The sequence below is a fragment of the Cucurbita pepo genome, chromosome 19, assembly GCF_057944985.1.
Source record: "Cucurbita pepo subsp. pepo isolate OVF chromosome 19, ASM5794498v1, whole genome shotgun sequence".
In the NCBI taxonomy this organism is placed as follows: domain Eukaryota; kingdom Viridiplantae; phylum Streptophyta; class Magnoliopsida; order Cucurbitales; family Cucurbitaceae; genus Cucurbita; species Cucurbita pepo.
In genome coordinates, this window is record NC_141816.1 from 10068455 (window position 1) to 10090006 (window position 21552).

The window sequence follows — 21552 nt, forward strand, 5'->3', positions numbered from 1 at the left end:
TTCTTAGATATTTATAATTAGTTAAATTTCATTAGTAATTATTTTATTTTATTCTTAAGATTTAGTTAGTATGTTGTATCTTATTTAAAGGTTTTGAATATCAACGGAGATTCAACCTTTAATCTCAATTCTATTTTCTCATCCTAACTTTCTATTGTTTGGTTGGGTAATAATATTTTCAGATTTAATTGCGTCAATAATTTAATCAAATTTTTGTATACAAACTTTCTTCTTTATAAAGTTTGAGGCCCAAGATTCAATTATTGGGCTTGACTATGGATAATTGGGAAGAAAATTGGGCCCTGTAGCCGGATGCAGAGCCCAATGTTAAATCAACATCTCCTAATTCAAATGTTTATTGGTACGAGGAGACCCAAACAATAGTAAAATATAATGGGATGAGGTGGAGACGGCAGGCCACGGCGGCGCAGCTGTTTTGGAAGCCATTCTGTTTGAATTTTTATCTTAACCTTTTAATTATAAATTCAATTACTGATTGTTGCAGTCTTTATAATAATTTATTAAAACCTAATTTTCATTGAAATTAGGGAATTTCATAACATTTTATTTATCGTAAGTAATAAAAAAAAAAGCATATAATAAAATCGCTCACATGTATGATTTAATTATTATTTTATTTAAAGTCACATTTACTATGTACTTTAGCATATTGAATATATAACAATCTGGACCTAGACATATCTAATTAATATTATTTATTTATTTATTTCCATCCCAAGGTATCTCAATGATATAAAGTGTGGGTGTTTGAATTTTCAACATCAAAATAATGCAACTATTACCTTTGATTTATTTATTTATTATTATTATTATTATTATTATTTGGTGTAATGTAATTATGCATGAATTATTTGGTTAATAATTCCCTACTTTCCAATCCATCACCTGAAAAAGTGAAAAAAAATAAGAGAGTGGTTAATTAGTTAATTTAAATAATACCAGAAATAAGAATAAAACCACGAATCTTTTTTTTTGTTTTTTTTTTTTTTTTGTAAAAAAGTATTTTAAAAATTGTAAATAAAAGAAGATTCCCCAGACAAGTTGACACCTTCGATTAGACAGACAATAACGTGGGAAAAAGGTGACAGCTAGGCATAAACGCGTGTCGGATTTCATTGATCATTAGCGTTTACCGTTAAATATAACGCTCCTCTGTCCTTGTAAATGCATCTCTTATTCATTCCAAATTTCAATTTTTTTTTTAAATATATATATATATATAATGAAATTTAGATCCAACATAATTAGATATTGAATTAATTAAGAAAGGGCAGAAGATAAAACAAGTGACAGGAGAGTGTAGTGTTTGTGTTTGTGTTTTAAGAATTAGATATTTAGGAACCGATATGTAGTTAAGATGTCACATTAACACTAGCGTAAAAATTATTCAATCCATGGGACCACATCAATATGCATGATTTTTGGAGGAAAAAGAAAAGAGACCCATTTAAGAAAAAGTTTTGGTCTCTAATGAAAGTTGGTTAACCTTTGAATACCTAATTGTGTGAATCAAATTGTCAAATAAAATATGCGAACGAAAGGGAACACAGAGAGATTGCTTCACTCGTTAAACAATGTTGGAAATAGAGATTATAATCTTCCTCCTTATTTTCGCCCAACTTTTTACCCTCTTCTATATGTTATAACATTATATTTTTGCTTACAAAAAAAAAAAAAAAAAAAAAAACTATCTGATTTATTAAAATGTCTAAGTTCTTAAACTATATTTAAAAAAAAAATTACCCATAATTATTTTATTGACTACTTTTTTAGTGGGAACGAAAATCATAAATTTTCGTGTAGAGACGTAGCGATATGTGATCCTAATAGGAACAAGAACGGAAAAGACTTTTATATTCTTACTCAATTCTATGCCTCTCTAACTCCAATTCCATCATCACGTTTGATAAATAAAATAATAATAATAATAATAACAACAACAACGTCGCTCACATACAAATATATGAACTAGTTATATATAGTTTTGACCAACAAATTAAAAGCTTCGAATTTCCTCGATCTTACATTATTGAACTAAAAAAATAAATATCCGTTCCTAGTATTCAAAAATACATTAAAATACAATCACTCTTATTTTAACGTGCAATGTGTTATATTTTTAAATGCATGTCAAACACATTTCACCATAAAATATTAAAATATTTTAAAATATCATATAAGTGTTGAGGTAATGTATATATATAAATATGAATTGTCAACTTTCATAAGTACAAAACTATAAATAATATAAAGTATATTAGTTGAAGGGGTGACAATATATGTATTATTATTATTTTTTTTTTTTTTAGTAAGTGCTTGCATTTTATAGGCTGCACAATATTAGTAGTCATTTAACAACAATTATGTTTACATTGAGCACGTCCCACCAATTGACTTAGGAAATACCCAAATAATTATAGACATGTAGCTGGCAAATAAATTTAGAATAATAGCTCAAAAAATTCCATTTACAACATCTTTCATATTGAGCCCAATTTATATTCCCTTTCTATATATTTATATGACTTGTCTATTATAATATTCAAATTATCAAATAAATATTTTTGACTTTATAGTTTTTAAATTATCGATATACATGTATATAATGATTAGAAAAATGATTAATATGATAATATATCTGAACTAATTAAGATATATAATTTCGAGTTGAAAAATAAAATAAAATAAAAAAGGTTTGGAATATTTGTTCAACTGGACGCCTATATAAGCCTACTGCTCCACCATTAATGCCGCTCATCCTCTGTTCTTCCCTTTATTGATCTTTCTTTTTGCTCAAATGGGTCGCTTTAATCTTCTTATTGCACTGTCTCTTCTTTCCCTCTCCGTCTTCCCTTCTCCCTCTGTCGCCCAACTCCGACAAAACTTCTACGCCGACATTTGCCCAAATGTCGAAACCGTTGTTCGCAACGAAGTCACTAAAAAATTTCAGCAGACTTTCGTTACTGTTCCTGCCACTCTCCGTCTCTTCTTTCATGATTGCTTCGTTCAGGTCATTTTCTATGATTTATTTCAATTCAATCGTGTTTTTTTGTGATGGGAATTGGAGAGTTTCATTATTTTGATTCTTTTTGCATTTAGGGATGTGATGCCTCGGTGATCATTGCTTCCACTGCATCCAACAAGGCCGAGAAGGATCATCCCGATAACCTGTCGTTGGCCGGAGATGGATTTGATACCGTCATTAAGGCTAAAGCTGCTGTCGACGCCATACCTCAATGCCGAAACAGAGTCTCCTGCGCCGATATTCTCACTATGGCTACTCGGGACGTCATAGCACTGGTACTTCACATTAATTTTAAAAATTAACGTCGAGTATTGTTGCGAGGGAATTCCAAATTTAGGGAATCATACGGTAATTCCTAATAATTAGTAATGTTCCAAAACTACATCATTAATTCAAATTGGTTGGAATTTATTGCAGTCAGGCGGACCGTCGTACGCGGTGGAGCTGGGAAGATTAGACGGGCTAGTTTCTAAAGCCTCCGACGTGGACGGTAGACTCCCAGGGCCGACATTTAATCTCAACCAGCTCAATTCTCTGTTTTCTGCTAATGGGCTTTCGCAACAAGACATGATTGCACTATCAGGTAAACGTGGATCTAATTAGAATCTGACACGTGTAAGACACCCGTGAACACTTTGTCGTGGAGCCCTTGTTTTGTTGTTCTGACTGTCTGAGTAAAATGGCAGCGGCTCACACGCTTGGATTCTCGCACTGCGAGAAGTTCGCAAACCGAATTTACAATTTTGCCCCGGGGAATCCAGTGGACCCTACACTAAACAAAACCTACGCAACTCAGCTACAACAGATGTGCCCGAAGAATGTGGACCCCAGAGTGGCGATCAACATGGACCCAATCACGCCTAGAACATTCGACAACATATACTTCAAGAACCTCCAGCAGGGAATGGGTCTGTTCACGTCGGACCAGGTTTTGTTCACGGACACGAGATCCCGACCCACGGTGAACGCATGGGCCGGCGATTCCCAGGCCTTTAATAAGGCGTTTGTTGACGCCATGACGAAGCTGGGGCGGGTGGGCGTGAAGAGCGGTAGAAACGGGAACATCCGACGCGACTGCGGTGCTTTCAACTGAAACGACAAATAGCCTCACCTCGTATTGCATTAACGACGTGTGTATAGCGGATACGACACGACAGGATGAGCTGATTGGCGGCGGAATTGAGAATGAGTTAATAAAATGAGGGATTTGTTTTAGTTTCATTGCGAATGTAATTAGGATTTAATTTTAATAAAGTAGTAACACACAGCTGTGTCCAACACACATGCTATTGGTCGCTACATTTCTGTTTTTTTTCTATTTAAATCATATTTGATTTTGTTTTTTTTTTTTTATGATTTTAAGAAAGTAAATATTGTTTTTGCTTCCACGAATTTGCCATCTTGGATTTTAAATTCTAATGAATAAAGATTGTAAGAGTTTCTAAATAAAGAATTTAATATAATTTTTAAGAATTAAAATTGGATAAATTCCAATATTAAGTTGGGTTTTGTGTTTCTCTGAGATTATATGGGCCTAGTTATGTAGGTGCGGCCCAAGCCCGGCCCAAGTCCATCCGGATAGTTATCGTCCCATAAAATTTAAATATTAAACCTATATATATATTATTAATATAACTGACATTTATTACAAATATAAAATGGTCTTAATTTGTGGAACAATGCTAGAAGGAGCGAATTACTTTAGAGATACTTGGCACTAGGTTTAGTGCTCAACTCTTGATTCGCAGTTATCTTAGACTGTTGCTTCGGTTCTAAGTTATTTCTACGTTCTTTTGAACAGATTCCACGAGTAAAGGACCGTCCTATTCTACAAGATACGAAATATTGATTGCAATATGACACGAAAACCGTGAGCTTCACAAATATGGACTCCAAATTTTGTTTTTGAGGATCAATTCAATATCTTCCTCTTTAACTCCCTAATAAACCTAAATCAAACTCAAACCCTAATAAACCTAAATCAAACTCAAACCCTAAACCCTAATTTGAAAATACTGAATCAGCGGTTAAATTAGTTAGTAAGGTACCCAAGCCGTGGCGAAAACAACGTCGTGGCCCTTCCACGTGAGGAGGAGGTGGTCGTCTTCCTTCTTCAACCCCCATCCTGCTGCATGCTCGTCGAGCATCGTCTTCACCTCCGAAACCGCGTCGTCTCCGAACCCAACCCCTCGGAATTTGGAGTTCACCATCCGTTGAACCCACCGCGTCTTCGGCTCCAATCGTTCCACTCTCTCAATCCCCTCCTCAGCAATCACATTCTGAATCTTCCGACAAATCCCGGCCTCGTACCATTCCCTCTGCTTGCTGTTCCTCGGAAGAATTGAATCCATCGAGTCGTACGGTATCCATAAGTAATTAAACGCCGATCTCAATCGACTCACCATTTTACTCGCCGTGAAATCGGCTTCCTCATCGACTAGAATCACAATTGCTGGCTCTAAGCTTCGGATTTCCTTGAGAAACATCGAACGAGTTGAAGACGACATGTCGAAATTGGGAGATGGGTTTGGGTTTAATGTCTCTTCAGGGATGTAATGGAGCATCATGTGACAGTTTAAAATCAGCGCTTCCTTACTTTCGGGTCCGTAAATTAAATTTTGCACTCGAATTTCTTGGATTAAATTGGAAAAACCATCGGTATAGCAAGACTCCACAAATCTAAATTCCATTCTCACGTTTTTTGACCTTGCAAAATTCACCAATTTCGCTCCTAATTCCTCGTACGACAGCTCGAGAATGGGCGGCGCGTGTTTTACGACAACCGTGGTGAGTTTGAGTAGAGGGGGGAACTCGAAACGAGTAGCGATCGCGTCAATGAGAGTGGGGATTTGCATGCAATGCATCAAGCTGAAATCGACGACATGGACGGCAGAGTAGCCTTCGATGGCGTCGAGAATCGCAGCATTTGCAGTCGTAAAGCCGAAGCGATGCCAGGGGGTTAAGTCGACGAAGGCGGCGAGGTCCATAAGGGAGAAGGATTGGGTAGTTAGGGAGGAGGAGGTAGCGGCGGTGGTGATGGCAGCGAGGATTTTACAGCTGCCAATGTTGGCAGCGCGTGTTACAAGAGCGCGTAGGAAAGCAGAGGCAAGGCGTTGGTTGGAGTCGCCATCAGGAGTGGCAATGTTGTTGAGGACCCAAAGGATTTGTTGGGCGAGAGTAGCGTCGTTGGATTCAATAGCGTTGGCGCAGTGAACCAACAAGTGTTCCATGCAATTGGCGTCCTCACCCAACCAAGTTCCCAAAGCTTTGGAGGAAGAAGAAGAAGAAGACGCGAACAATCCAGGCCATGGGCGGCGTCGAGGGACTGTAATTGGGCTTTGATTATTCATGGTTTGGTGCAAGCTGGGTGGAGTGTGTGGGTGAATCGAATCATGGAGACAAAACAAACCCAGAAAAGGAATTGGGATTCAGAAATCAGCTTTATTCATAGGAACAAAAAGGGGTGGTCAGAACAGATTCTAATCTTATATGCCTCACTCACGGGCCATCATCATAACCAAATCATTTTATCCACATTCGTTTTACTCTGTTTTTCACCCATTTATTGTGTGTAAACCAATGAAACAGGGGAGGGGTTGAAGCCCTGCACCCTTCTCTAGGCAATGCCTTTTCACGTTCCGCCACTTTCAATCCAGGGACCATTTTTGGATATTCAGACAGAATTATACAATATTTGTTAAATACAGGAACCATTTTAATTCCTTTTTTTTTTCTTTTTTTTTTTTTTTTCTTTTTTCGAGGATTTTGAGGAGGATTCCCCAAATTACTACAAGACATAAGTGTTCAAGCAAAACCCACTGCACAATTCCATTTAAATACATTTTTTAAGGAAATAATAATTAAAAACAAAGAACAGGGAATTCTGAAACATGCATTATATTTGTAACGACACTGCCAAAAACAAAAGCCGAACCATGAAAGTAAGCATCTACGCCATGTGCTTAATTATTATTTTAAACTAATGTTTTTTTTTTTTTAATAATAATTATTATTATTTTCCGGTTGGCCAAAACAAATGCCGACGATTGTTTGTTTGTTATTGAGTAATTAATCAACAAAATCATTAAAAAATAAATATGATCGTCTATCCCTCAGTAATGATTCAGTAGGTATAAAAAAAAAGATTCCACTTTTTTTTTTTTTTTTGGCTAAAATCAATATCTGAACAATATATATATATTAATAAATTGACAGTTAAATTATATCTTTTAAAATATATTTTTTCCGTTATGTCGTTGTCTTTCTTGTCTTTTTCTTGTCGATCACAATTGAAATATAATCCTAAATTCTTCAGTAAGCCAATTCTGGGAAGATATTAAGAAAAAATTGTCAGGATATGGACCCCCACAAAGAAAAACATAATTGGGCCTTGGCCCAGAGAAAAAATGGTCCATTTATCTTTAAAATTTTAATTTCAATAATTAAGAAATTAAGAATATATTTTTCTAATACAAAAAAAAAAATTATATTTTAATTAGGTGAATGAAACCATATGTTTAAGAAAAATAGTACTAATTTTTTGTCTTTGCTATATTATTTATCCATGTGATATATGCTTGTTGTATATTATGTCCATATTAACATATTAATACACATTAAAAACTATGAATTTGGTAAAAATAAAATAAAAGAAAATACCAAAATAGATATTTTTAAATTTGAATGTATTTTATAAAAATAAATAAATGGTGGACCAAAATGAAACTAAGTCTTATTTTAAGCCAAATAAAACAAATAATGTGCTCAATTTGGTTGTTTCATATTTTTAAACTTTCATTTTTATTCTTAATTTACAGAAAATATTGACTAGATAATTCTAAAAAAATAACTACCAAAATGATAATTACTCCAAAGATCAGGGACTATTGTGTTAATAATATATATATATGAATTATTTTTATATTAGATTCTTCTAACAAATTTGACTAGAGTATTTAAAAAAAAATACATCTTTAAAAAATATTATTGCCTGCCTTTTCTTTTCTCAGCATCCCATTAAAAAAAAAAGGGAATAAATGGAGAGAAATATAATGAGGTCATGTGGGTGCAAACGTCATGGACCAAATAAGACCCAATTGTTGACATGTTAAGTAAAATAAAATAAAATAAAAAAACCCATTGTTCCATAAAAATATTATAATATGTGCTTTTAATAATAATAATAATAATTAATAAAAAAAAGAAGTGGATAAGAGAGGTAGAAAGAAGAGGGGTAGGGTTGTTGTGTTAAATGGCTTTAAAATGGTACGAAAGGGCACCATGTGTTGTGCGTCGCGTGCAGCCCATCCTCCATTTAGGCGCAGCCTGCCTCTCCCCAAATACCCGCCCCTTCCGCATCAACTCCACCCAAGCTCAACCTTAATTTAATCAAACACGTTCACCTGGTGTTCCTTATTTTATTTATTTTTATTTATTCCCTTTCATATCCATAAAATAAAATTAAAAAAAAAAAAAAAAGGTTTTGGTAATTCCAGAGGCTTCTGACCCCAAATGGAAAGGGCAAAGGCGAGCAAAAGAAACTGTGTTGGAACTGAGTGGCTGACGAGGAAAATGGATAAAAACAGCTCAAGAAATGCCCTTTTAATTTTAAATTAATTTCCCAACACCCATACTTGATAACAATAATATAATAAATGTAGGGCATGTGTTTGTATATATGCTACATCATAAACATAATATTATATGCTTATGCTCATGCCTTATCTAATAATTGAGTTCATTTGTTAATTCCAAAGTATCATACATTAAATTATATAAAAAGGGGGTTGTGTAATTAACTTGGGGACAGAGGCCAAGCAGGTATTAAAGTAATATAAGATGCAAATAAAGAAATACGTGGGGTTGCGGCGTAATAAAATGCAAATTTAGGGTCAGAATTTGGACCTATAAAGAAGGGGTCGTCAATCAATTGAAATTCGCTGATTATTAACAAAAAAAAATGTGGGGTTGGAGTTGGACATGGTTGGGTCGCTGCACCAGGAAGCTTGGAGTTTGTCCTTATTGTCCAAATTCAGTGGGAGAGACTAAAGCCACCGTCACAGACCAATCACCGCAAACGCCTCCCAAAACCCAAATATCTTTTTTAATTTAAAATAAAATAAAATAAAATAAAATAAAACATCCCACCCGCTGGTGATATCCGCGTCACATCTTTCCAACTTTCGAATAATTTTGCTGTCCACCCATTATTTATTTTTATTTTTATTTTTTTAACTCTCTTATGTAATTATTTGGGTTCAATAGAGAATGGTTTTTATCCGTTCTTTTCATTATTATTATTATTATTATTATTCTATATTTTTAATATTGTCAAATCAAAAATTGAAATTTTATGCGGATGCCAATTGATTTGATCGTTTATTTTAATATTTAACACATTCAATATTTGTACTGAAAGAAGTGGGTGATGGGGGCAGGGAGAATTGGTGCTACCATGGATGGGAATAACATGGAGAGGCCGGAGAGTTGCGAGGGAGTCATACACGACAAGTGGGCGAGTGGATGCTGAGGTGGCGTGGGGACCACACTGTTTATGAGGTAAAAGAAAGAATGTCCGGTAGGGCCCACCGCAAATGCGGCGACTCTCCCATTACCCATACCGCCTTTCCCTTCCTTTTTCTTCCCCCTTCCCGGGAGAGCTCTCTCATTATTATTACCAATAATATTCACTAATTAATACCATTCTTTATTATTATTATTTTTAAATTTTTTATTTAATAATTAATTATGAATATAGATTATTTCCAAACATCTCCAATTCCCTTACGTCTCTTTGCGTTCTCCAAAAGCCGCTTCTCTCTCTCCTCAACTTCGGATAACCCTCCATTTTCCCCCACGCGCCTCTCTAACTTATCCATCACATCACACGTCACCTATTTCCTCTTTTTCTATTTTTTTTTTTTTTTTCTAACTTCAAACTTTATTATAAAATTATAATAAGAAGGGCGGGGCGTCGTTTCATCAGATGGGTGCGGTACGACATGTCGATAAGTTGGGGCGCCGGCCGCAAGTATTGACCCGCGTACCGGAATCTTCGATGTTGTCGACTAAAGTATATATTCATGATTTGGATGAAGGATAAGAGAAACGAAGTTGGGATTTATTATTATTATTATAAGTAAATTACAAAATGGAAACACAAGGCAAGAAAAAGGGACCACCGACAGACGCTCATTTCTCACTCCTCTGGCGGCCGAGGAGTGAAATCCTGTGCCGGTGGGTTGATGCTGGATATTACAATTACCATTACAATTTTAAAACAAAAACGACATAAACAAAACAAAACTCGCCGGAATCTTCAATTTTCCGACACAATCCAGGACACTTCACTTCCGGGTTACTTTTTTTCAACACGGAAAAGAATTTAAAAATTCGCCTAAACCATAGCAGCTGTGAACGTCTGATTCACAGAATCATATAACCCATGCGTGCGTTCGGAATAATCTGGTTTTTAGACGAATAAATTGAGAAGTTTCCGTTCCGGTACCAGTTCTTCTGGATGGTAGTGGTGATGATGATGATCAATTAAGCCGCCGCTTTCAAAGCACGTAGTGGTTTCGGATTCCTCGGAATTCATCGACGGAGTAGCGGCACGCCGGGTTGATTTCGCCGGAAAATTCGGTGTTAAACGGAGATCTAAGTCGTTCAGTTGGTTTTTAGTGGATTCCTCGGATCGTTTACGTTTTGGGGAAAGTCTAGATCGGGAGTTGGAGAATCGAGAATTTGGATAAGAATCTCGAAGCTTCCACATGTCGGTACAGGCGACTTCAGCCTCGGATGTTTCATCGGAAGCCGGATTAGGAGATCCAGCGGCGAGAAACTCATTCATCGGCCGCAACGTACCGCCTCGTAACACAGTCTCCACCGCCGCCTGACAGATATGCCAGTTTCCAGTCCAGAGAAGACCAACGGCGCCGTTGACCGGATTGACAGTACGACCACAGGCTTCAAACAGCAAAGACTGAAACAAAGCTGAATAGAAACACAACAACACCATCAGTAAAATCGAAAACAAAATGGGGCAAAAAAAAAAAAAAAAAAAAACAGAGCAAGAACGAAGAAGAAGCATACAAGGTCGTTGAGATTCAGGGACGGCGGAGATGAAAGACATAAGACCGGCACGGCCGAAGAACTTAGCGACAAAGACAGTAGCGTGACCTTGGGCTTCAGAGGTGTCAATCCACTGCAAGCAAGGGCGGAGAATACAGGACTCGCTGCAGCCCTTTCGGAGAACGCGGCAACCGTTGCAGCTCATGTTTGGGAGGAAGATGGTGCAATGGAGATGGTGGTTCGCATGGAAATGAGGGGAGAAGAGGGTATGGGTGAGGGAGCAATCGGAGGAAGACGGAGAGAGGGGGGAATTTATAAGAGGGGGAAGCAGAGGAATTGATTTAACTGTGGTTAAGTTAAGGTTAATTAGGTTTAGGTTAGTGTTAGCAGAAAAATGAGAGCCGAGGGCGCGTGGACATAGGGAGGATGAGATTCCAAAGAGTTGGGTGCTAGCGGCTCCGTGTCTCCGCGGATGGTGGCTCCTCCACCGTTGGATCCCCGAAGCTATTTTTGTATTTTTTTATTGTTATTTGTGGACGAAGAGCATGGCCAACGCCGACTTCTTTTCCCGACAAATTAGGTCAATACCAAATGGACGAGGCAGCTTTCTTAAACTATTATATTTCAGAGCATCTTTCTCCCAATAAGAATGCTTATAAAAGAAAATATATAATTATATTTTTTTTAATATTTTAAATGAAAATCCAGTGCGTAACACTACCATAAACACGAAAATCACGCACAAAGTTCACAGCATTAACGCGTAAGAAAGACAAATGAGTCGTGTGTGTATGAATATTGGTTACTATCTATAAATTCTATGTCACTGCTGTATCGATTCTCCACCTAACATTCTAATAAGTTCTTCAACGATAATTTTAAAATATTTTGAGCCCCACTAAAAATTGTTCGCTCATAAGGACAAAACTTGCAAGTGGGGCAATGGAAGAAAAATAACCTCCTTTTTTGGTTTGACCTAAGTTGTATAACAAGAGGGAAGAAGGGATGAAAGTGTTTGAAAGAAGATTCCAAGTAATAAAGACTTAGCTTTTATGGTGGGTGACAACTGGTCCAATAGAAGACGCAAATTTGATATTTTATGGATATTCATTCGATAAATATTTTGTTTATTTTTATATTTTATAATTTTTAAGATATAATATCATAATAAGAATTAAAAAAAAAAAAATAGAGGAAAAGACGAGAGAGCCCTTCCCTGAACTATTGAGCGAGGAAGAAATATTACTAACATAATTTAAAATTGTTGGAAAACTGGAAGAAAAGGTAATTAAAAACTTGGAATTGGGGGGTCATAAATTTAATAGGTAAATTAAATGCAAGAGGAAGACAAAGACGCCGGTTGCGTTCCATTGGAGTGTCGTGGACGGTTAAACCAGTGTCGGATGACATGGCTGATATCGACCGGTACAGATGCTGAGGTGGCCTTCATATCTCATAATGTCCTGTCCTACTCGTCACTTTTCAATTGGTAGGTTACCATTCTTCTTTGACCAAACATTAACTGCCACGTAGTTTTGAAATATCTTACTGCTGGCCACTGCTATCAGCTTGCCTTCTCTATCTCTTGAGATCTTTTCATGTTAACAGTTAATAATGGCAGAAATAGAATAACCATATCATGAATATTACAAAGAGGGTAGGGTGTGACCTTTAGATAGAGGCAGAAAAGGCGGTGATCTTCAATTAGCGACCATCCGATAACGTGAATGTTACGACATATATAAGTGTTAAGATGTGACTGCAAAAGATAGTGTGAGACATAAGTGAGATAGAGGCAACAAGTATACAAAGAGGACAAAAATAGGCTTGACAAAGGATCGGATTGGGCCCTGAACCTTAATCTCAAAAGTCGAGGTTCTTGAATAAGTTGAGACATGCACTATGGAAATAAAGTCCGTTTATATGAAAAATGAAAACTAGCCAAGTTTGGTGTCAATTGGACACAGGACAGAACTCCAAGTTTACATTCCGTATGAGTTGTGTTCGGTTGAATGAGACAAACCTTGCCTAAGGTCCCATGAAGCCACAAAGTTGGGCGAAAATGGACACGAGGCTTGAGCTCCCCTTAAAACTTGTCATGAACGTGTCAAAATCTAGTTGTTGCACGGTGGTTTGCCATCTTCTTCCTCGTGTGTGATATTGTGGGGGGTGGAATGAAGGAGTGCCTCACACCAATGGGGCAGACTTCGATGCACGTAAATCCAATCTTCGAGATAGGTCCAATTGAACCAAGATTCTTAGAATGGCTAGTTTTTGAAGGCATCATCGTGAATGAGTGTGTGAGGTATTCCTTTATTATAAATCCATGATCATGCGAGTGTAGCTTACAAGCGCACTGTACTCAACCAGATCGCTAGCTTCACAAATTTGAGTACTCATAGGAGCAGGTCAAATAACTTTCTTCTTATCATATCTATCAACAGTACCAGAAACTCACACGAGCAAAATCACAAACACCTGATATGCACACAGAAGCTGAAAACTAATTGCAGAGCAACACGATTATTAACTATAAGATGGGTGAAACGCAAGCTAATCGACAGCCGTCGTGCTTCCCATGCGAAGGAAGGATCTCTGGGATTGTTGATCCACCTAATGCTGTGGCTACCATGGGTTCCCCACACCCATCTTCGACCCAGGGACCTTCCATTCTCGGACTGCTTCAGCTCCTTCGGGCCGCAGTACTAATATCTAATTTTATTGGCATTGTTGAGCCCCTCCGAGTTTGGGCTGACAGATCCCCGGCCCAAACCGGGTTTCTTAAAAAAATAATAATAAAATAAATAAATAAATAAATTGTCCCATAAATATATTAAAAAAATGTTTACAATGGTAAAAAAAAATCAGCCAACCTACACTTATTGGGATTAATATTACGAAATTGATCAAATTTCTCAAATGCACGTGTTCAACGATGATCGAATAAACCATCTAAACTCAAGAAATAAAAAAGATATTTAGTATGGTTAGGTCGTTTTCAATATGACACGATAAGAATTAGTTGTTATTGATAATATAGAGTTTAATAAGAACAGACAGGTTTGTTGGACCAATAGTTGGTTTGGTTTTGAACGCACACCGTAACGTTTTCCATCTCAACATAGATGCATGTTCCGTAAGTTATTGGTCTTCAAAAAGTTTACGACCAACTTTCTATGAATTTAGGTATATTGGGTAATTTAGTTGTGGCATGGTTTCTAGTTTGAAGCGTCAGATTGATGTGATTTGTATTTATAAGATATTTGTTTTGAAAACTTTTATGATTTGAAGGAAATTTGAAAAAAAGAAAAGAAACAAAATTAAAAAGAAAAGGAAAAAGAAAAAGAAAAAGAAAAAGAAAAAGAAAAAGAAAAGAGGGTGGATTTTGGTTTCAATCAGGGAGTTGATTGCCATAAGGGCGCTCAATTTCAAAGTTTCTTCCGAGTTCCAATTACCCCACCCATCTCTCTCTTCTCTTTTCTTCTCACCTCCTCTCTTATCCGCCCTCTCTCTCCGCCAATCCGCGTCTTCAATCCTCCTCCTCCTCCTCTTCTTCCGTCGGATTTCTTCGTCGGCGACCTCCTTATCTCGTTTCCGACACCACCCTCCTTCGCACAGGTTCAAGCCGCTTCTGCGTTTGTTGTCCCCACTAGGAACCCTGGCGCAGAAGATCGGGAAATCGATTCGTCGCCCTGGCGCTTCTTCGAAAGCTAGGGTTTATGCCGATGTTAACGTGATCCGACCTAAGGAGTATTGGGACTATGAGTCCCTCACCGTACAGTGGGGGTAATTGTTTTTCTCCTTCATCACTTTTGTTTGTTAGGGATAGCTTTTTCCGATTTAGTTTGATTGGTAGAAAGAGCTGGGGCGGAACTGGACCTCGCTAGGTTTGTATTGGAACGGCCTTTTTAAGTTCATGTCCTAATATATAGCTTCTTGCTTTCTTTATTGGTAGCAAACTCTACGGCGCCCTGGCTTACTTCTTCTTTAGTCGTTTAATTGTACGAGCTTATGCGAATGTGTTTCCTTTAATTTCCTTTACCCTTCGGAGGTTTCCAAGCGTGGGATGGGTCATGAATTTCATTTCCAAAAAGAAGTTTTGCATTTGAATGAAACTAATGTTCTTGCCTTCTTTGGATAATGGTGTTCGTTTTACAGGGACCAGGATAATTATGAGGTTGTGAGGAAGGTGGGGAGAGGAAAATATAGTGAGGTGTTTGAGGGTGTTCACTGCACTGACAATGAGAAATGTGTCATTAAGATTCTTAAACCAGTGAAGAAGAAAAAGGTAAGTTTTGTTTTGTCAAGGATACTGCACGGACGGTTTAACATTGTTGTGTAGTGGTACTTGTACATCTGTAATATAGGCATCTCATTGCATTGACCATGGGAAATAATAGCTTGGCAGACATCGTGTATTTTCTTCTTCTATTATGAACCGTGGCTAATCTTAGAATTTGATTTTTTAAGTTCTCAGTAAACTAATGGCACTGATTGCTTGCTTGCTTTCCTTATTGTGACTCTTCCTTTCTCTTTGCCCAACAATTGTCGCGCAATAGTCTGCATATTTGCATGTTTGTCTTGTTTGTTGTCTAGGAAGCTTGATCACTATTTTGTGTAGAGTTTCCTGTTCTACATGCGAATTTGGACTGTCCGTTTTTTTTTTTCAAATTTATCATACATGTTGGAACCACGTGAGGCTCAAGGAAATGAGGAAAAACAATTTATGATTACTTCAAAGTTAGACATCCATACGTATGCATCTAGGAACTAAATAATAAATGAAAAGGTACAAAAACCTGTAAAAAATAAGTAGGGAACAAGAGGAAACAAATAATTGTGTTAAAGTAAAATTCAATAGTGGAATTAGAGGACGTGGAAATAAAAGGATTTTGTTCAAGGGACTGGCTATGATTATTGTTCCCATCATCACAACATTTTTTACCTATGATGGTAAGTGTTCTGTCGTTTTGTCTGTCTATGCTCACGCTTCTAAGGCTTTTGATGCCTTCCTAAAATTACTTTACTTAAATGTCATTTATTTATGACTTCTGACAACGGCTCTAGTCTTGTTGTAGCCTCTAGATTTAATTGTGCATTCAAGAAAAGGATTTTCAATTGATAACAATCACTTCATGTGGGATTCAGTTAATTAGACATAGTTTAGGATGAGTTTTATATTACGAAATGGTATCAGTGTTCATCGTTTCTGTCTTTGGGGATTTAGGAAAATTAAAGGATTTGCTTCTTTTCTTCTGGAATATTCTTGAAGGTCTAATAGTCAGATTACCAGACCCTCATCTATTGCTCACACATGCATATTAGTCATCTTATTATTATTATTATTATTATTTTTTTGTTAACAAACAATTTATCAAGTTGAATCTTATCTCTAGTTTTAACATGCTTTCAAGCTCTTCAGAACTTGCAAAGACCTGCTTACTTCCTTTCTATTCGTTTGAACCTATTGTATTTTCAAGATGTCATATTTTGTTTGTTTTACTCAATGCAGATTAAGAGGGAGATAAAAATACTGCAGAATCTTTGTGGGGGTATAAATATCGTGAAGCTGCTTGATATTGTTCGAGACCAGCAATCGAAGACCCCTAGTCTTATATTTGAGCATGTTAACAATCTTGATTTTAAAGTTCTTTATCCAACACTCCTGGACTTCGATATACGCTACTACATATATGAACTTCTAAAGGCAAGCATAAACTTCTGATCGTTTTTATTGCATAATAAGTGAGCAGTTTTCTTGTATGCCAACTGCTTGCTGGTGTTGCAGTTGCTTTGTTAACCCCCAACCCCATAGTTTTTGTTTGACTTTGCTGACTCTAGGTGCTTTCATGTTGTTGGATACTGTATGTGCAGGCATTGGATTATTGCCACTCGCAAGGAATTATGCATCGGGATGTCAAACCTCATAATGTGATGATTGATCATGAGAAACGTAAACTTCGTCTTATAGATTGGGGTCTTGCTGAGTTTTACCATCCTGGGAAAGAGTATAATGTTCGTGTTGCTTCAAGGTTGTTTGTCTGTGAAACTGTTTTATATTCAAATTAATATATTAGGATTTATTTAGTTGCATTTCTAAGTTTGTTGTAAATGATTTTGGATCAATATGTTCCCTTCATAATTTTGTTGAGTACTTGCAGATATTTCAAAGGTCCAGAACTTCTTGTTGATTTACAAGATTATGACTACTCTTTGGACTTGTGGAGTCTTGGTTGCATGTTTGCCGGAATGGTGAGTAATTTGTTAATATCTTCAATTTCTGATATTACAATTTTCTGGTTTCATGATTTCTAAAACTTTTATTAGAGATTCTAACATCTTACAATTATTTACTTGAGTTACATGTAGGATTATATTTTTTCATCGAAAGCATGTGGAAGACAAATGGAATCATATATTACTACTGAGGTTTTCATACATAGTTGATGGTAGTATAGGTTAATTTGGAAGTGGCATGCGTTGCATTTTGTGGTGGTTTCTGAGTTATATTGTTGTTTCATTTGAATTTGGGCTTCTTTTCATGATATTTGTGATTATTAGAATTTTTTATTTTCTACCCCCACCAAAAAGAACGTGAACTCTCTAGTTGGGATGTAGTGGACATTATTTTACTTTCCTATTCATCCTTAGATGGAAGCTGACTTGATTGTTCCATATTCCACTTGTTTAGCTCTCTAAAGAAATATTTCACTCTTATAGAATTGCTTGATACTTCTAATTGTAATTTGTGCTGTCAGATTTTCCGAAAGGAGCCATTCTTCTATGGACATGATAATTATGACCAGTTGGTTAAAATAGCCAAGGTATGGAATATTCTTGAATTCAAGTTTCATATTTTGTTCTATTCATACAGTTAATATAATTTTTGTGACAAGGTTTTGATCCTATCCATTTGTATTTTCCAAGTTACTTATCTCACCTTCATATTTTATTGGATTTTTGCCGGGTTATTTAATCTTTTAATTGAATGAAAGGCTTTATAGTTTAGTTTATTAGTGCACGCTGTATGCATGTCGTTCATCTGGATATAATTTTGAATGGATAGAACGAGTGAACGTACTCTCCTTGAGAGGTAAAGGTGAAACTTGATGTTTATGGTCTTCTGCTTTAACAGGTGTTGGGGACAGATGATTTGAACGCATACTTGAATAAATATCGAATAGAATTAGACCCTCATCTTTCGGCTCTTGTTGGGAGGTTTGTTCTCAAGCGCTCGACTCCTTGCATTTTTATTTTGTGCTGGTAATTGGCAACTTCGCTTTGATTTCTTTTGCGATTGCTTACTTTATTTTTTAATAAATTTGATGAAGGCATAGTCGAAAACCTTGGACCAAGTTCATTAATGTTGACAATCAGCATTTGGCAGTCCCTGAGGTAAGACGTCAGAAAAATTCTCATTTTATGACATAGTATTTTGTTTGTTTAGGGTAAATTTTTCTGATCATATTTATTATACATTTGAAGGCTGTTGACTTCGTTGATAAATTGTTACGCTATGACCATCAAGAAAGGCTAACTGCTAAAGAGGCAATGGTAAAATTTCACTGCACTACAGCATTTCATTCTTCTCTTTTAGTAAGATTCATGATGTGTCTCGCATCCTTGAAGTTCTGGAAAACACTGTAGAAGAAGGACCGTGTAGGATGAGGGCCATAATACATACTGAGATGTAATAGTTTTATCTGTTGTGGATTTTTATGATGAGTTGATGTTGTTTGTTGATATAAATGCAGGCCCATCCATACTTTTTCCCCATTAGGAATGCAGAAAGCAGCAGAACTCGGAACCAGTGAAATCCATTCCAGGTGGGAAACTGACAGCAGCGTGCCTCTCTCTAATCTTTCTCGTCTCTGTATTCTTGCAAATCCTCTGTTGTGATGTTTAAGAAAACTTTCATTTGGTGTAACGAGGAAATGTGCCACCCCCCCCCCCCCCCCCCCCCCCCCCCCCCCTTTTGTGCTGTAAACCCAAGTCCTTTCCCGTTATTTTTTCCGCCAAATATTTGGCTAATTCTGAAGTGATTTTTTATTTTATTTTTGTGCGTCGGTTAATTTTGAAAGCATTATTTTCTTATGCATTTGAATGCCTCATCATTATCTGTGAATGCGAGACAAGTTCACTTTCAATGCGTATGCATATGGGTCAGTCTCATTTGGTGACATTCGAGTTCAACCTAATCTCTTTCCTTCCTCCTGACCAATGGATAAATTATTATCTCAACTGTTCTATCAAAGAGAGTCTTCATACTTCTTAAGACAAACCATCTGCTTATCATTCAATTGGGCTTGGGCCTATTGTTTTTCAATTTGAAGCCTCATTTTGTCTTTTTGGATTCTCATGAAATGGGCTGGGCTTCAACACCAAAGATTACGTCCATGTGACATTCATTGATATGCCAAAATTGAGGCTATATATTCGAGGTGGTGGTTGATAGTTAATTGTTGGCATGCGTGACATGGAGTATGGTGTTAACCAAATAAACCTACAATTATAAAAATATATCCTTCTAAAAATACATTTGGATTGGATTGTATGTGTGTGTTTGTGGAAGAAGTAAAAGGGTTTTGAGAAAACCCATTTGGTTTGAAGTCCTCCCCTCCCCAACCCTGCCCTTACGTGGTTTGAGAAATCAATCATTTTCGTGAGGCCCACCACGCCCAGACCACTGCGCGTACTTGAGTCCTCCCATCCTTCTCTTGGAAGAGTTGGAAGGCCCCATCCCCAACTAAATATATATCTTCTTTCGTTTATCAGATTGTGGTAACTACACGTGGTGTTTGCGAGTACAATATAATTTTGCAGACAAAGTTAAGACATGGGAATCCCAAACTCAGCTTGCTTTTGAAACATATGCCATTTAATCCGATATTTTACACCTCCCTTTTTCCTTTCATTCGGGACCATCTCTATATACACACATATATATTTATATATTCTTTTCTGGGTTTGGAGGTTTCCTACGACAAAATCATTGTAATCCCAACACACCTTGCTTTTTGTTTACTGAACATGACACTCCAAGATTGAGACGCTTACTCAGTGTGGTTCTTCGAATTGTCATTTTCATCTTCTTCCATCATTCTTTCTTCTTCTTCTCGGCCTCTCCGATACACTTATTCATATTTTCCACTCTCAATCTGAGTTTTCATCTCTTTACTTTGGACTTTTCCAAATAGGCATATATTTCTTACATATAAATTCATGATCATCCTCTTAATTAGTCCCGTTAAAACTATATAATCTCCTCGATTCCTAAGCCACCCAATAAAAATAATAATTAATCTCTGTCGAGGGTTTGAAGTGATGAATGTGAGAGATAGAGAGAGAGAGAGAGAGAGGAAGATAAGGTGAAGAAGAAGATGGTGGATAAAATGGCGGCTAGTGAGTGAGTTTTTTGTAATTATGCAAAAGTGATGGGAGAGTCCCATATGGACCCTCTTCTCTCTTTTATTTATTTATTTATTTATTTTATTTTATTTATTTATTTATTTATTTATTTATTTTCCATTTCTGTTGTTTTTGTCGTCACTCTTTTAATTACCTTCCCTATGTTCATTCAACCGCTCATTCCATAATAATATCTATTTGGCTCCATTCATATCAATTCCCTTTCCCAAAGTACCATTCTAACCTTCCAGATTCCTTCATTTTTTACATTCCTCAATTGGTTAAAACCACAAAAATCTTCACACATCTTTACAATTTGTCTCTCACCATTTCTTACAAACCTTCAAATAAATATACAGTTTTAAAACCTTTGTCTCATGCATCTTTCAATCTACAAATAGTCATATTATTCCTATTCGTATTCAAATATCATCATTAACCTAATATTTGTATGAATCCATTGTCTATGTATTCTACAAAAATAATTTACGTATTTTAGAAATAAATTGTTTAGCCTCTACTATCAATATCCCTCTAATCTACCAATATTTTCATCTCAATAAATACAAAGTACAGAGTACAACAGTAATTTTTAGAAAGTTAGATGAACACGACTCTCCACAATCGTATGGTATTGTACACTTTGAGTATAAGCTCTCATGGCTTTGTTTTGGGCTTTCCCAAAATGTCTTATTACAATGGAGATACTTTCCTTCGACACCTCCCCTCAAACAAAGTACGTCTTTCCTTAATCAAGACTTGACTCTTTTTCTTTTGGAGTCTTAGTCATTTTTTTACTATGCCTTCGAAGCTCACAATACTTTTACTCGATATTTGAGAATTCTATTGACATGGGTAAGTTTAAGGACATGACTCTAATACTATATTAGATGAACACGACTTTCGACAATGATACGATATTGTCCACTTTGAGTATAAACTCTCATAACTTTGTTTTGAGTTTGTTCGAAATACCTCATTTCAACAGAGATACTTTCATCCGACATTGTTGATTGATGTTAATAATA

The 21552-nt window shown here is 36.4% G+C and overlaps 3 protein-coding genes and 1 pseudogene across 3 annotated transcripts; 2 read left to right on the forward strand and 2 right to left on the reverse strand.

The window, feature by feature from the left end:
• Positions 1-2812: 2812 nt before the first annotated feature.
• Positions 2813-4434, forward strand: LOC111781753 (peroxidase 51). The gene is made up of 4 exons (XM_023662445.2): positions 2813-3031; positions 3121-3321; positions 3464-3629; positions 3733-4434. The coding sequence occupies exons 1-4, from the start codon at positions 2819-2821 to the stop codon at positions 4137-4139; spliced, it is 987 nt and encodes a 328-aa protein (XP_023518213.2). The 5' UTR covers positions 2813-2818; the 3' UTR covers positions 4140-4434.
• Positions 4435-4852: 418 nt separating this feature from the next.
• LOC111782034 (scarecrow-like protein 32 pseudogene) lies at positions 4853-6578 on the reverse strand (annotated as a pseudogene).
• A 3567-nt stretch (positions 6579-10145) lies between these two features.
• LOC111781084 (LOB domain-containing protein 37) lies at positions 10146-11414 on the reverse strand. Its single transcript, XM_023661507.2, has 2 exons — positions 11138-11414; positions 10146-11038 (listed from the first exon to the last, which is right to left on the reverse strand). Exons 1-2 carry the CDS (start codon positions 11319-11321, stop codon positions 10518-10520), a joined length of 705 nt encoding a protein of 234 aa, XP_023517275.2. The 5' UTR covers positions 11322-11414; the 3' UTR covers positions 10146-10517.
• Positions 11415-13653: 2239 nt separating this feature from the next.
• Positions 13654-19214, forward strand: LOC111781672 (casein kinase II subunit alpha-2). Its single transcript, XM_087120243.1, has 11 exons — positions 13654-13892; positions 14408-14902; positions 15275-15404; positions 16629-16823; positions 16991-17148; positions 17278-17368; positions 17875-17940; positions 18252-18334; positions 18448-18511; positions 18602-18670; positions 18871-19214. The coding sequence occupies exons 1-11, from the start codon at positions 13654-13656 to the stop codon at positions 18928-18930; spliced, it is 1650 nt and encodes a 549-aa protein (XP_086976369.1). The 3' UTR covers positions 18931-19214.
• Positions 19215-21552: the final 2338 nt, after the last annotated feature.